At 42.3% G+C, this 17063-nt stretch overlaps 1 protein-coding gene and 1 pseudogene across 1 annotated transcript; both read right to left on the reverse strand.

Annotated features, from left to right (window-relative positions):
- Window positions 1-4684: 4684 nt before the first annotated feature.
- On the reverse strand, window positions 4685-8931 carry LOC121306339 (zona pellucida sperm-binding protein 3-like). The gene is made up of 8 exons (XM_041238095.1): window positions 8802-8931; window positions 8387-8490; window positions 7198-7375; window positions 6966-7080; window positions 6734-6825; window positions 6119-6291; window positions 5462-5596; window positions 4685-5082 (listed from the first exon to the last, which is right to left on the reverse strand). Exons 1-8 carry the CDS (start codon window positions 8834-8836, stop codon window positions 4955-4957), a joined length of 960 nt encoding a protein of 319 aa, XP_041094029.1. The 5' UTR covers window positions 8837-8931; the 3' UTR covers window positions 4685-4954.
- A 5128-nt stretch (window positions 8932-14059) lies between these two features.
- Window positions 14060-17063, reverse strand: part of LOC121306264 — a 3693-nt pseudogene continuing 689 nt past the window's right edge.

Consider the following 17063-nt stretch of genomic DNA (forward strand, 5'->3'; position numbering starts at 1 on the left):
ACACACAAAACTTTTTTTCATGTTAAACTGAACAATGACACATTCAAAGTAATGGAAAGGGATAATTACAAGCATTCAAATTACCAAGCATTCAGTGGATAAATAAATAAATGTTGAAATAAAGAAATACATGAATACATATAGAAATAAATGTTGAAATAAATATACGAATAAATACATATATACATAAATGTTGAAATAAATATACGAATAAATACATAGAAATAAATGTTGAAATAAATAAATGAATAAATACATATAGAATTAAACACATAAATGTTGAAATAAAGAAATACATTTATTTATTTATTCCTGTATTTGTTTATTTTTAATTTTGGCATGGAATATCCATTGTTTTACTAGTCTCGTTTGAACATTAATCGCAAAAGCATCATTGTGGCGGTATTTGTCATTCACAATACAATTGTTGCAATTTATGCAAGCTCTTTTTCTGTGTTATTCACACCCCCACTCTGGGTGGCGCTGCCACGATCAGTAATCCTGCATGTGGTTCTCTGCTCCCCTCTTGGTCTGTGGCATGCAGATTGCAACTGGGAGCATGTGAATAAAACCCATCGCGCTTCACAAATACAACACACACATAAAAACAATGCGCTCCTACCCCACAACAACCCGGCCCTTTCAAAATAATACAGTATAACAGCGTTCTGTAGTTTTAAAACACATTGTACACCTCAATACAGACTCGCTTACCTCCTACCCAACTAACACACAACGTTTTCCTATCGTTCCTGGAAGGATCCCATTTGGTTGTGACAAACACAACGTCGCTACAACGTTCTTGGAACGTTTCTGGTTAGGCGTAACGTTGTAGGAACGTCACAGTTCAGTGAAAGGGAAACGTTGTGCACGTGTTACACCTCAACCAACACACAACGCCGTGAAAACGTGATATTTATAAAGGTCCTAGGAAGTATTGGTGAAATTATTTTCCAAATTAGGGTGAATGTTTTTAAAAAGCGTGTACAATTATTTAATTTAAAAAATCGGATAAATTCTTACCATCCGCGGCACCTCTTTTTGGATGCACAGCACTTGAATTACAGACAACTGCATGCAAAGTTCTGCCAATTTTGGGTAATTCCCAGTTAAGCTTTCGGGGGTGGTGTGGGGAGGGGGGGCGATACCCCTATTAATGTGCTGCAAACTCAGTGCAGCACACTCTTAAGATTCCCTCCTAAAAATAAATAATAATAATATAATAATAATAATAATAATAATAATAATCTACTACAACACTCTGTTCATGTCCGCGGGTAACAAAGTGCTCGAGTGATATTCTCAGAAGGTGAAGGTGACAGGGAAGCAAAAGGAGGAGACAGACAGAGAGAGAAAGAAAATATATCTATCTATCTATCTATATATATATATATATATATATATATATATATATATATATATATATATATATATATATATATACACACATATATACACACACACACACACACACACACAGAGTACAGGTCAAAAGTTTGAGTACACTTGCTGTTAAATAGTTTTTTTTTTTTCATAATTGACAGTGTTTTACATCGTACACGTTTCTGTAAATACTTGAAAATGAAAACACGTGTTATAATATACAAAACAAAACATAAGGAGTATCAAAGCAGTGTTCAAGAAAATTGTCTCTAAATGTTGGATTCCTCAAAATAGCCACCCTTTGCCTTAATAACAGCCTCACAAACACAAGGCATTCGGTTAAGTTTCAGCAGAAAATCACCCGACATGTCTTCCCAGCTCTTATGCAGCAATTCCCAGAGATGGAGGGCACCTGTGGGTAGCTTTGCTTTGACTCTTCTGTCCAGTTCATCCCAAACAAGTTATATGGGATTGAGGTCTGGATACTGGGCAGGCCAGGTCATTAGATTGAGTTGTCCTTCACTTTCCTTCTTCGCCAGATAGTTCTTGCACAACTCGGAGGTGTGTTTCGGGTCATTATCTTGCTGAAGAATGAAGGACTGCCCAACTAGCCATAATCCTGATGGAATGGCATGCCTCTGAAGTATGCTATGATAGCCATGCTGGTTGAGCTTGCCATGGACTTGGTAAAGATCACCAACTCTGTCACCAGCAAAGCAACCCCAGACCATGACACTGCCTCCTCCATGCTTGACAGTGGGAACCACTCATACAGAACTCATGCGCTCACCCTCTCGGCGACTTACAAATACTCGGCGGTTGGACCCAAATATTTCAAATTTTAACTCCTCGGTCCATAAGACCAACGTCCACTCCTCAAACATCCAGTTTCTGTGTTTTTTGGCCTAGGCAAGTCTCTTCCTCTTATTCTGCACTCTTAACAATGGTTTCTTTGCTGCAATTCTTCCAGTTAGGCCAGCTTCATGCAATCTCCTCTAAACAGTTGATGTTGAAACATCTGTATTTCTAGTAGCATTTAGCTGAGCTTGTATTTCAGGGGCAGTTATTTGCTGGTTTCGCAGACTTGTGACTCGAATGAACTTGTTCTCTGATTCTGAGGTCACCCTTGGCCTGCCTGACCTTGTTCGGTCCTCATGAGTGCCAGTTTCTTCAAATTGTTTGATGGTCTTGGCCACAGCAGTTAAAGACACTTGCAAAGTTCTTGCGATTTGTCTTAAAGATTGACCTTCATTTCCTAAAGTAATTACAGACTGTCTTTTTCTTTGCTTAACTGAGCGTATTTTGCCATTTTCTGCTCCCTTACATTCAGGAATGACAAACTTGTGCCTATGCTACCTGTATTTATAGTAATCATGGACCCTCACCTGTTAACAATAATTGGTGACAAAAGGTTAATTAGGTAACATGCTAGTTAACTCAGAGAACATGTAACAAAGACACTTTTATTCTTAGGCCAGTGTTCTAAAACTGTGTTATACACATTTCAGACTTTTAACTGACCTGGGCTTCAGACTGAAATCCCCTTGCTTTGGGCGACCATTTTATTGAAATTGACAAGATTTCCATTTTCATTTAAAATTTAAATTTTTGAATGCAATTCACTTATGATTATCAGCTTATATAAGTACACATATCATATAATTAAATATTAAGTGTTTATAGACAAGTTTATACAGTTAAAAGCATAGATAATCATGAAAAATCTGGTTTCAAGCAGGTGTACTCAAACTTTTGATATATATATATATATATATAATATATATATATATATATATATATATATATATATATATATACACATATGCACAGTTGTTTAGCAGAACTTGTCTAATGTTTTTAAATGGTTTGTAGAACTCCAGTACCAATTTGCACCCCATTAACTCACTTTAATAGAATGATGATCATATATATATATATATATATATATATATATACATATACACATAACCGGAGCTCAATAACCGGAGCTCAATCACTCATTTCCCCAGGAGGATTCGTCACTTGACGTCACACATTGAGTATTAACAAACTGTTGTTGCTCCAACGAACCACTAGATGTCATCAAAGAGACAGGTACGGTTGGCTGCACACAGAGCACACGACCTGGGTATTCAAATACGAAACATGTTGAAGACAACCCTGGTCCTGGAGAGCTACTGTGTCTGCTGGTTTCTGTTTCAACCAATCTCAGTTAATTAAACCAATTATTGGCTTAATTAGTCAAGAATAACAGGTGTTCCAGAATTTTTGGCACTGATGATGTAAAAACAGCTAGAAAACCTGCTGGATAGGGGCTCTCCAGGACCAGGGCTGGAGACTCCTGCACTAGACCAAGGATTCCCAACTCTGGTCCTGCTTCTGACAAGTGCTTAATAAAAACTAAACCTTCCAGTAGGAGACACTGAGAAGCTGTGAGCCAGACGGGCTGTGCAAGTTGAGATTCAGAAACTCTCCGGCGCCTTGTTTGGACTGGGTCAAGCATGTTCACATCAGAAGTGATCCAGGATGAGCTGTGTATGAAATCAAGACATTCAAAAGCAGCTCACCCTGAAATACACAAGGGCTTCAGCCTAAAAGAGACCGTCTGCTGAGGGACAATATGCTGCTTTAAAACCAGACAGAACTGAAACTAGTGAAGTATTTAAGTTAGGGAAAGGAAGTGGAAAACTGACAGCAAGAACTGTTGCCAGGTCCGTGGTGTCCCCACAGAATTGGGCTACTTGGAAAAGGTAAGTGCTGGAAATATTTAGGAGTCACAGATAGTTACTTTATTGGTGTTAATCAAAGAAAACTGATGTACTGCAAAAATAAGAAAGCATCGTTCCCAAAGAGAATGAAACTGCTTAAGCCGCAGTTGGTGTTGAATCTCTATAAACCCTCAATTTCTTATTAAAAAAACAAATGTTTTTTGCCAAAACACTTGGTCTAGTGCAGTACTGGATTTGGATTTGTTTTGAAAATATGTGCCTTTGCATAAATAGTGCTACCTTTAATACATTCTGCCTGTATAAGGCACAATCACAGTTCTGATCAGTGGATGAAGCCATGGCAACCTCTTGGTTTCAGCATGTAGTGCTGTGTAAGCAGGCAGGGCAGTTGAAATAACACAACCTGTAATCAGATTACTCTTCAGCACCTGTTACAATGGAACTCCCAAGTAATTAGCTTTCTTTACAGCACCAAGTAATGAAGACTCCCTTAGACAGGAGAGGTTTGGTGATCAAGTACAGGAAATACAAAGAAGTCATGTATTTAATAACAGCACTTTGTAGTCAGTGATCAATTTAATATGCCAGTTGAATATTCAGTTACACCTTCCTACTGGTTTTAGGAAACAAACTGGTGTGAGTTTGCCTACAAGGGAGGTAACCATTTCACATTCTGCAGCATCTCACCTTGCTAATCACTCCCATATACATTGCACAATATGCAACACAGTGCAGGTCTTCCACAAGAGATGCCACCTTGTGCAGCATCTATATTGCACACTGAACACACTACCACTGACCAAATACATTAGCTTTGACAAGGCTTTTATTACTCAAACACATTATGAAGACACAGCAAGCAGTTTGTCAGTAGCCTGGGAGCGCCTCTTCAGGAACACGGCCAACAGGACAGCGCAGGAGAGAGCCAGAGCCACAGCGGAGACTGCCAGTACAGGGACAGAGCCTGAGTCTGAGACAGGAGACAGAGGGGTTAACAGGACAGTGCAGGAGGGAAGCTACACCCATTGAAGACTCCAAAAGAGCAACTCTGCAGAGAGCATCAATTAAATTAGATCTACAATTACAGAAACCCATGGGACTGGAGGACATACTGGTCCAGTGAGGAAATCTGTTGTAGCCTAGTCATTCAAGGCTCCCATAGGTTTCCCCAGTACTGATAACAGCACAGAGAGCAACACTATACACACGTAATGGAACACTGGATCACAAGACCAATAGCAAGTCTCATTTGAAATATGCAAGACTGAATTGTTAAACAAATACCCTTTAGATTAATAGAAAGTTAAAGCAGGCTAGCCCAGCTCAGTAGCATTGAGAGCTGCACTTACCCTGCACTTCCACAAGCTGCAGGGGGTGGTACAGGGACTCCTTACTGAGCACGACAGCATGGTCTCGGGCCACATGTACCACGGTCAGGGGGCCAATGGTGATCTCCTTTACATGCACTCGGGGGTCCTGGCCAGCTACACAGAGGGGGAGAGACAGGAAGGCAAGGTTAATGGCATTGCTGAAACCAAGTCATGCACTGGTGATTGAGCTACTCCACAATGCAACTCCATTGAAGGGTAGCACATGGTCAAAAAAGGTTAGAAATGCTTTAGCACTAGCAAAGTCACTGGAGCTTATTGTCTATCAGAGTCTCATTTCCAGTTTGGCTCATGCAGATGTGGAAGAATCAAGTTGTTGCTGCTTCCTGGTACCTGATCCCCTTCATGGGTTTAAACTCACACCAGTGGTCTAGCTGCAAATCAGACCAGCTGACCTACTGCAAAAGGTCAGTCATTAATGAATTTGAAGCACTAGTTTGAACATCTTTAACCCTTTACTGCCCTGACTGTTCCCATTCCTATTTCCTCAATATCAAGCACATGGGACACTGGGCAGCAAACTACTAAACTGTAGTTGAAGTGACAGTATTTGTGCAGCTTGGTTAGAGTTCCAGTCCTATGAAGAGGCCTCTCCCAGGCTGGGTGTTCAGACAGTACCTGGATCAAGAGGAGCCGCTCTCTTGTGCAGCCACTTTCCTCTCCAGTCAGGCTGGTTGATCCCGTAGCTCCCCACCTGCCTGGGAGAAGGAGGGAGGAACCGGGGTGTCCCAGAGCAGGAGCCAGCATCACAGCACCCACACACTGCAGAGGAGCCATCCTCAGAGACCCACCTGGAGAAAGAGGCACAGCATGAGGGGGGCAGGATCACAGAGCACCAGCTCGGATACAAGGACAGCGCAGAGCCATCACTATCCCAACACAAGGATTGGTACATTCAGCCAGGGAGGATTCAATATTTCTGTAAGAGGATATCACATAACCAAAACTTGATATGAAAAGTAGTGATAGTTTCCACACAGTATTAGAACAGAGGGCATGGGCAAGCAACAGGGCAACCTAGCATCTAAATAGATAAAAAAAAAACCCACACAGAGGTAGGCTGCCATGATTGCAGTAGCAAAGTTCATCCCACAGGTGCTCATCTGAATTGATCATGCTTAGGTAGACCAGTCTCCTAGAGATCATCACAAACAGCATGGTGGAATAAGGGGGTAGGGTCTGGATTTAAAGGGTAGTCTTCAGCACAGAGGGTCTCACTCTTGCACAGCTTACCTGTTGGTTTGCTTCTGGTAGGAGCAGGCCTTGTTGGAGGCATCAGCTGGTTTGTCAGCATTGACTGCCCTCAGTGTGCAAGTCACGTAGATCTGAAACAAAAAAGGGGAGGGGAAGAGTCATAATGGGAATTTAGTCAAACACCATACAGGACATCAATGCACCAGAAAGCAAAACTAATCACAGTATACTTGGACACGTTAAAAAGGACCCAGGTCTAGCTAAACCTTACCAAACTCCTGGAATCCCCCTGGAACCTGAAAGCAGTGATATCAAAGCGTAGCTTGTTCAGAGCAGGTCTGGTGAAGGAAGAGGAGGAGTCTGGAGCCTTGCTATCCATCAGACAGCTGGGAGAGACAGGCAGGAGGAGAAAGGGTTACACCTCCAAACACACAGCATTCAAAACAGGGTCAATAAAGTAGAGTGCAGCACAAGCCGGTGTGTAAAGTAACTCCAGTTCTCACCCAAGCTTGTCCACAACGGCGTATCTGGGCTCAGAGTCCTTGTTGCCACTCAGGGTCGCGATGCAGCTGTCGACGTAGAGCCGCAGGGGCACGTGGTTGTCAACGGCAACAGAAGCCTCAATGTGAAGGACGTCACCCAGGTAGATGACATTGGAGACTCTAGGACCACTCCAGTTATCTGGAACAGGAAGCAAGGAGACACAGTATATAGAGACCAGCATTAAACACATGATACAAGAACCTCTACTACAGGAAAGTATGCACCAGCAAACCCTTACTACAGGACCACTCCAGTTATCTGGCAGAGGAATTGTGCACTGGCAACAAACAGCTGCAGGAACCCTCTATGCCAGGGGTGTGCAATGAGTCCTAGAGGGCCCTTCTGCTCCAGGGTTAAACAAACTACTTCACAGCCTGGATGGAGGTTTAATTACAGTTTAGAACAGAAACACCAGTAGTGGAAGACCCAGCTTAGGCCAGCCCTGCTTCATGACAGACTGACAAATCACCAGCAGGGTGTCCAATGTTGACCCTTCCACTCCTGGGTGGTGTTCCAACCCTGTTGTAAATTGCTTCATTATACTGCAGCCTATGCACCGCATGGGGAAATTCTATTTGTAACTGTTCCCATGGAGGGATAAAAGAAAGGTAGTTGCATAGAGTTCTCTAATGGAAGGATAAGCTGTTTATTTTATTAACCCATCATACAAGCAGCAATGTGCAACCATGTTGCAAATAAAACACAACTCTATACAAACACATACAAGCCTAGTTGGATTCTCTTAATAGCACATCCCACACAAGTGATTACTAATACATTGTGGCTCTTCCGAAAGTAAATGCTCTCAATTACACATGTTTAAATATGCATCATAAGAATTACACAATACAGGGATTTTATATTCATTTCTCTTCTAAACTCACCCCCTTACACTGGCAGTTGTCATGATACTCAAGTAGCAACAAGAATTGAATTTGGCCAATAATCCCCATTATCATGATAATCAACAGCTGAAGACATTGTTGGAACTCACACAGCATCCCTCAGTTAGCTATGGGAGGGGAGGATAAAAACCATTTGAAGACAAGCTTCAGCATCCAATACAAAAGAAACTAGTCTTCATGTTCAAAGACAGTTGCCAGGTTGTGATTAAACTCCACTCCCCATACCCAGCCCATTCCTTCATACCACTCATGAGCAGCAAGGAGAAGTCCAGGATTTGCTCTGTAGAGGCTGTTGAAGTGAAGGGCACCCACGTTGGCTTTATGGGGCTGCTGCTGACATTCCACCTCCTGAAAAGAAATAACCCTGTAAAATGATAGCATGCATAACTAATGAAACATGACATCAAGCTGGCAGGGGGGGGGGGGGGGGGGGGGTTGTGGGAGAGAGAAGCTGAATTTAAAATGAAGGCACCCAGTCAGCACAGAAAGAAAAGCATTTGTTTAATGAAGTCAAACATGTTTGCATTCTTCAATAGAATTGTCAAATCTATTACAGCAGCAGTGGCTTGAACCCTGGTACAAGTGAATGCGCAGCAAAGGAATTTAGCGTGAAGTTTACAGATCCGGCCCCTCGGGTCCTTGTCTGCGCAGTACAGTACCTTGGGTATCGGCATTCAAGGAGAATGTCAGCCATATTAACCCTGGTGATGATACCAATGCTGGCAGGCTTGTAATAGAGATGGTTTGTGTAGCTCAGGAAGTCTGGGAATACCTAGGGAGAGAAGTGGAAGTGACCCTTCAATGCTGGATTATGAAAGAGTGAAGCAGTCTTGTGCTTTAACCCCTGAAGGTACACAAGGAATTGAGCATTTGTTCAAACAGTTTAATACATTGAGTAACTTGTAGCACAAGGAGCTGGATGCTGAACAAAACCGTGCTGGCGACGCTGTCGAGGAGGTGGCCGAGCAGCCCATCCCACGCTCAAGTCCGCTGTTCACCAGGTAGCCGATTGAAGAATCCGGTAGACCGTCTCACCATGGTAAAATTAGTGCAGTCCAAGTGACCGAACTCGACAAAGACAGGTCAGCTCTATACGGAACGAGGGGTGGGCTTCGCCTGAAAGACCCAATTAATGCACAAACGCTGTTTCCAACAGGTTGCAGGTACGGCGCTGCGTTATAGATCACTGATCCGGCCACTTCCATCCAAAAGCGCCGTGGAGCTGCACTCTGAAATCAAAGCGAGCAAAAGCGCTGTCTGTTTACTGTACTGGCTACCGCACTCTTCAAATGCGATCGACACGCAGCTGGTTACCGATAAAGTACTGCCGCAATCCTGGAGCTGGATGCTGAACAAACCGTAACGTGTTAAACCTGGCTGGGTACGCTCAAGTAAACAATTATACACCGACACACATTCAGTACGGTAACATCAGATCGCTCTTCACAATTATACACCGACACACATTCAGTACGGTAACATCAGATCAACTCAGAGCGCCAGAAAACTAATGAAGGGACTATTAGGAAAACAGAATCAGAACATTGTTTTTCTGAAAACGATCATTTTCTGTGTTTACATGACAGGTCAGATTATTTATTCTTAGCAGGGCGACTTAAAAATGAAACAGAGTATTACAGCGCAGTATCACATTACAACGACTGCGCATTACAGAATATGCACATTACAGATAAGAGCAGTTATAAAGTACTGTAAAATCAGGTAAGATCAAATCCAAAAGCAAAATGGAATACAGTAAATAATTACATTTAAGAGCGAGCGACCGGGAGCAGTAACTTACAGTAAAAACATTTGCTCACATGAGTAAACTCCAGTAAGAGCACATAAGTATTGTAATGGATTGAACACAGGGGTTGTGTTACTCCTCCAAAACTATTTGTACCTAGTTGTATTGTCAATGTGTGTGTAATCATGTTTAAGTGTGTGTGTAACTGCAGAAGAAAGTTGTGATGATTGACAGCTTACAGGAGCGACCAACACGCCTGCTTGTACTGATTGGTGGATATGCAGTTCAGATCAGGAGCTTCAGAAGGGAGAGGACGAAGGGAGCAGATCAGGAAAGGAGAATCAGGAGAGGGTTCCAATCCACGGAAATGCGCCCTGAAGCGCACTGCGAAGGGCGGAGGTGGATGGAGGCCCTCTTAAGGGGTGTTCCCATCTGTAGTGAACAGAAACTGCTCCCTCCGAAGGGCCCTTCAAGCAGGGCGCTCCCGAAGTGTGCAAGCACTGTGCCCTCCTCACGGAAGAGATCCTCTCTTCATAACCCAGCATATGGAGGATAAATTGTGCCAAAATTAAAATAAATAAATCAAATACAAATGAACAAAATAAAAATTCAGTAAATAATGAATTTAAGAGCGAGTTCGACCGGGATAAACACATAACTTACAGTATAAAATAAATATAACCTGGTATTTTGCTGTACTAAGTAACAAACATGGGTTATTACTTTATATGAATTATCATGTTATGTTACTCCTCCAAAAATTTGTAAAGTTGTAATTTTTTTTTTTTGTAATGCAGAAGAAAGTTGTGATGATTGACAGCTTGTAGGAGTGTACTTTTTTCTTTCAAATAGCATATATCTCTAATCGTTTGGCGATGTATTTTAATATCAAATATATACACTATTGCAGTTTTGCTACAGGATACATTAGTTTATCTAAATGCAGATCAGGGAAGAATATAGACTGCTCCAATTTACGTCCCAAATTCTGGGCCGCTTTGGTTTTTAGCGCATTTTCGAAGGGCCCAGTTTTTGGATGGAGGCCCTCTTCAGGGGTGTTCCCATCTGTAGTGAACAGAAACTGCTCCCTCTGAAGGGCCCTTCAAGTTGGCGCTCCTGAAGTATGCAAGCACTGTGCCCTCCTGCGGAAGAGATCCTCTCTTCATGACCCAGCACATGGAGGATAAATTGTGCCAAAATTAATAAATAAATAAATAACGAAATAAAATTCGAAATAATGAATTAAATAAATAAACAAAAGACGAAATAAACATATAAATAAAAATATAAATAAAATAACCTGGTATTTTGCTGTACTAATGTAACAAACTATGGGTTATTACTTTATATCAATTATCATGTTATGTACGAACGTAAGAATTTTTTTTTTTTTTTTTTTTTCCTGTAGTGGTGTACTTTTTTCTTTCAAATAGCATACATCTATAATTGTTTGCGCAATGTATTTTAATATCAGTATATACACTATTGCAGTTTTGCTACAGGATACATTCGTTTATCTCTTATGTAATCACAGTTTTATATATAGACTGCTCCTGTTTTCATTTATGTCCCAAATTCTGGGCCGCTTTGGTTTTTAGATAATTTTCCAATTCAGCCCAGTTTTTGGGACTCAGCGGACACTCGAGTTTCTAAGCACACATCACCCCTGCACGCACGCACCACCACCACAGCACCCCTGCACGCACGCACACACCACCATGCAACCGCTGCATGTACACACCTAGCCATCACTTTTAGTGTATATTTCTGAAACAAAAGCACCTAGACCTACCATTCAAATGGTTCTAGACTCAGGAGACCAGCCTGAATGTAACATGTCCAGTTTTCTAGCAATTCTTTGCAAACAACATTTCAGGGTGTTCAGCGTCATTCATGTCTATGGCAGTGTTAAAAAACACATTTTCAGTCATATCTCTCGACCCAGAAGCACCTAGACCCACCATTTGAAGGGTTCGAGACTCAGGGGACCAGCCTGAATGTAACATGCCATGAATTTGTAGCAATTCTTTGCAAAAAATATTTTCAGGGTGTTGAGCCTCATTCATGTCTATGGCAGGGTTGAAAAACACATTTTCAAGCATATCTCTTGAACCCAAGCACCTAGAAGCATCATTGAAGTGATATAGACTCAAAGGAGCGCCCCAAACCACCTCCTAAAACAGCGCAGTGGTTCACCCAAAAACCCAGAGTCGTGAGTAAAAAAATAATTTTGCCGAGCTGTCCTGGCACCTAGAACCAGAAGAACGGTGACTCCTTGTGCGGGGGCCCGCTGCAAAAAAATCAAGCTCCTAACCTCCACAGAACATGAGATATGCCCCATCAAATATGTCCAAAAACGACCCTCAATGACTCAGGGCCTAGAACCCGGGTAGAACTTCCTAGCTTCATGTCTGGGGCTCCTCTTTCACAGGGAGCCATCCGTTTTGAAATGCTACATTTTCACATATTCAGCATGATGGCATGTCAAGGGTGGATTTCCAATAGATTTTGAGCTCCAGGTTGGCAAAAAAGTCAAAATTGGTGTCCTTTCCTGCTGGGGACACGTCGCTTGGAGGGATGGACAGGGGACCCGAGGTGGACCCCCGTACCGATTTTCAAGTCTCAGGGACCCCCAAAACCAGAAATATAGCACCCTGAAAAATGTCTACGGGAAATCACCAAAACACTTTTGGGGCAATGCCCACCCTCTGGCGTCGGGGTGGCGTACGAATCTGTGGCCGGGGATTTTCTTTAGTTGAGAGTCATGTACACATGGAGAGCGCTCCCTATTTCCTGGCCCCAGGGGTTGTGAAGATATGAAGTACGCAGAGACCACCCTCTCCCTCTGGCAAATCTCATTAGAAAAATAAATAAATAAAAGCAGCCCAGAATTTGGGGTGTAAATGAAAACAGGAGCAGCCTATATTTAAAACTGATTACATTAGATAAAATAATGCATCCTGTAGAAGAACTGCCATAGTGTATATATTTGCTATTAATATACATTGCACAGATTATAGGTATATGCTGTTTGAAAGAAAAAAAAAAGTTCACCACCACAGAAAAAAAACAATTCTTGCATTCGTACATAACGATAATTCATATAAAGTAGTAACCCATAGTTTGTTATTAGTACAGCAAAATACCAGGTTATATTTTAATTGAAAAGGTTGTGGAAAGCAGATCTCTCGCTCTCTCTGATCACAATGTTAAAAATGCCTGCAAGCTTTTCATATTCATGTGACAGACATGGACCAATCAAAACACAAGCCTCTTCTGCAGTTCCATCCCAAAAACCAGGCCTGTGTCACACCTCCTCAGAGTGCCAGTGCAGTGTTTGGCTGCTCCATGAATCCTCCCTCAAATGTGGGAAATCTGCTGCTTTTAATTCACAAATGGCATTTCATCTTGACAAATTGTACCATAAATGATCATGTAATGACTATAAAAAAAAAAAAAAAAAAAAAAAGCCATTTTATAAGCTTAACCCACTCCAGGCTGTGTGGTGAGACAATTCTTCCAGCACTTCCTGGGGGGGGGGGGGTGAGGGGGTGAAGCCACTGTGCCTGTAAGAATTGTCTGACTGCACACCCTGTCCTGGGTTATTTCTTAAATGTAGTAACTGCCTTGTTCTTTATATTGAACAATAATAGGGTTACAGCTCAATGGAGGAGGGAAGTCTTTGCCCCTGGGTTCACACAGTGAATTAGTGAAGGGTCCTAGAATAACACACCATATTGAGCATGGCCTGATCAGAAATGACCAAATCTTGAAATAGATATCATGCAGCAAGGGGAGAATCCCATTAGCAAGACCATGTTGTCACAATGTATAATTGGTTGAAGCAGCCAAATAAAATAAACTAAAAAAACCAACCTTTATAAAGAAAGATTTTTATTTATCAATTCACACTTTTTGGCATTTTTGCAAAGAGATACAACTCCAGCTACAAAGACAGCCACTGAACACACAGCCATTGCAGCTCCCAGAAGAGACCACACATTGACTTGGGCTGCAAGAGAAAAGAAACCAGTTAGTGAAATACACAAATAGCTTACACCAAAGTTAATTTTACATGAACTGCAATTGTGTTCACATTACCGCTTCTAGGCATAAAGTGAAGGGATCCATCTCTCTTCAGCTCAATTGGGCCAGAAGACACAAATGCCTTCACTGCACCACCGTCCATCCCTTCAGCACTGCAACCTGCAGGAGGAGTCTAGCGAACAAAACTGCATGCAAATAACCACCCCACAGCGAGCTCTTACCAAGCAGCTGTTTTCCTGGAATGCACCGTCTGCTACAGAGGCTCTCTGGCCAGTTTGAATCACATATCACAACACTGCAGTGGAAGTAAATCTGAAAGACAGTATACCTCGTAGAGCAAAACAGGCTCATTTGATTACTGAATTAAACCACTACATAAAAACATTGCACCATAGTAAGCTTCTTGCAGAAGTGCAGTTAGTTGGAATGAAAACATCACTAAACAGTTGGGAACAGCGGATATTTGCTGCTTGCAAAGCAATCCAAGCCATGCATTGTGGTACAAGATCCCCAAACCAACCCTCCTTTACCTGTCCTTTCAGTGCATCCTGGCCGCTTGTGAAGGAAAACATTTTCACTTCAAACCTCTTCAGGTGGGAAGGGAACAGCACTCTTGCATTGCTGGAGACTGTGTGAAAGATGGTCAAGGACTCATCTGCAGAGTTCTCACAGCTACAAAGAGAAAGTAGTCAGGAGCAAATCAGCCACAGTTCCAGTTCCTGTGTTTTGTAGCAGCAACCTCATATTCCAGCATCTTACCTGTCCACAACAACATCCCACTTTGGAGAGCTAGTCCTGTCAGCAGAATAGGTTGCCCAGCAGTTGTCCAAAAACAATTCAGCCTGTGGATCCCTGCTGTACAGGAGTTCTACCTCAAAATACAAGGGTCTTCGTAAGTACTTCACAACAGGGTAATCCTCCGCTCCATAGAGGTCATTTTAGGTTGAATCTGCAGAGATGCAAGGGAGAATTTATAGAAGGAAACACACTGCTACAGCATCTACACTATTTTCCTTTCCAAGTCATACCCAATGCAAGCCGCATGATGACTGCAAGGTCCCCCAAGCCAGGCTGGACTCCAGGTGCAGGATTATTCTGGTACAAGCACTGTACTACCTTGGTGTCATTGACCAGATAGTGACAGGCAACTCTCAGCCTGGAAAGAGGAGATGGGTTAGTAGAGCTTCAAGCTCAATCATGAAGATGCTCAATTTGTGATGTAATCCTTACTGGTAAGATGTGAACAGCATTTCATTCTCATAAGTCAGGAGGTTCTTATCAAACTGGAAGAGAAAGATCACAAATGCTCTGTTGCAAAGAACATGCAGATTTAGCATGGAGCTGCATACCAAGTTGCAGACTAGTTTCTGGTACTCTGGTCATCCCTAGATGCATACTAACTTAGTACCAATTGCAACATTTCCCACCCCCACATATTTCAAAATGTTTTAGTTTTGAATAGTTGTGTCAGTTGTTCAAATGTTTTGGGATTTCATATGTTCCAGTTAGTACAATACTGGAAGTCTGTCTACAGAAACTGCTAGACTAACTTAGTATTGTTTTAGTAACCTCTAGGGAGGGCAACAGCAGTTATGATATGTTTACTGCAAACAGACATTTGAATACGCAACAGGCGACCCTTGAGCTGCAATTGGTATGAGCTCAGTTAAGTACCGTCTTCGATGTCAAACACAAGATCATCCCCAGTTAGTACAAGGCTTTCAGTTAATTGCAATTCACCCAAAGCCTCTACAGGCAGCACATGCAATGCCATCTCATGTGTCACAACACCTTTGTCATCTGGACAAGCAGATAAATACAACAGTGGCATCTTGCAGGTGGCAAGTGCCCACAAATCATGCAAGTAATTCAGCCCCCCCCCCAATCCTATCCCTTGATTCAGGGTGTTATGGCTGCCCCTTGTCAACATGTTGAACCTCATGATTAAAATGTTTCAATACTAACCCTTCTAGTTGTTCCACAGGAGTTGACATTGAAGTAGAAAACTGCATTGATAGCATCAGACTGGAGAGGCCTGCAACTAGGATCCCTTAGAGTTAGTTGACTTGGAGACAAGCTGGGGACAGATTCCACTTTCACAGCAAGAGCTGCCATGGTTCCATTGGTGAAGCAATCTGAAACATACCATTTGGATCCAGGTTAAGGAAACAAATCTCCAATCTCAAAAGCAGCTATTATACAGAATGCTTGGTCTGCAGGAGAGTTACCAATCATCTTTGTAGGGAAACTGCAGGACAGAGAGAAGTCAGCCACCACAACCATGGTCTCAATATCCTTCAAGGTCAAGTCAAGCCTGCTTCTGATGCCTGAAGAGCTGATCACCTACAGACACAATAAATCAGGTCAGTAATGTGTTCAACCCAAAACAGCTAAACACACACATTTTAAAGTTGCATCACTTACTTCATATGTGGCATCAATTGAATTGTATGGCACAGCCATCCAGAAATTGGTAGAGTTGTCATTATACTTGTACAGGGCACACAGACTTCCAAGTTCTCTTGAGCCCACAAAAGGAATCCAGTTGCGACCCATGTTGTTACCATGGTATAGAATGCAGCACCATCACATTAGCCAGTTACTGTAGGTGGAACTGCAAGAGGAAGAGCAGTGGTCATTGCAATGGACTGGATTGCTTAGGAAAAGGTAGCTGTAGACCACAAGTAGTCATTTACTGATCTCTTGGAGAAAAGATTCGACTACAGCAGGATGAGTAAAGGGTGTATTCGCTGGCACTATATTCAGCAAGTAGGTCAGGGGCAGAATGTAGGTTCTGGTGTCTGGAGGAGTTACCTGAAAGAAGTAAAGGTTTGTAGATTAAACCCAAAGTCAGACAGCAAGCAACACATCTACAGGAGGCAAGTGTTTTCAAAAGGGCAGTTGGATGGTTGAACAGGTGGGATGGTACCTTTTGCTTCACATTGGGGTCCTCAAATGGCACCTGGAGAGTGTAGGTCTTCGATCCATTGGGAAAGACATGCTCCTGGACATTATAACCTTTTAGGTTGGCTTCTGGAACAGTTAAAATCTCTGGTCCAACTAGAATTGACATGATCCATATCAGGCAGGATTGTCCCCAGGGTCACATTGAACACTCTGTCTTTAG

Source organism: Polyodon spathula, chromosome 47, assembly GCF_017654505.1.
Source record: "Polyodon spathula isolate WHYD16114869_AA chromosome 47, ASM1765450v1, whole genome shotgun sequence".
Classification (NCBI taxonomy): Eukaryota; Metazoa; Chordata; class Actinopteri; order Acipenseriformes; family Polyodontidae; genus Polyodon; species Polyodon spathula.

Excerpts from the sequence above, each read along its gene's own strand:
- LOC121306339 (XM_041238095.1), bottom strand. The coding sequence starts at position 8,836 with ATGGCTGACATTCTCCTTGAATGCCGATACCCAAG. Across the intron at positions 6,292-6,733 it reads TACCAGAAGCAAACCAACAG|GTGGGTCTCTGAGGATGGCT; the intron begins GTAAGCTGTGCA and ends CTCTTTCTCCAG. Across the intron at positions 5,083-5,461 it reads GCAGCTTGTGGAAGTGCAGG|ACTCAGGCTCTGTCCCTGTA; the intron begins GTAAGTGCAGCT and ends CTCCTGTCTCAG.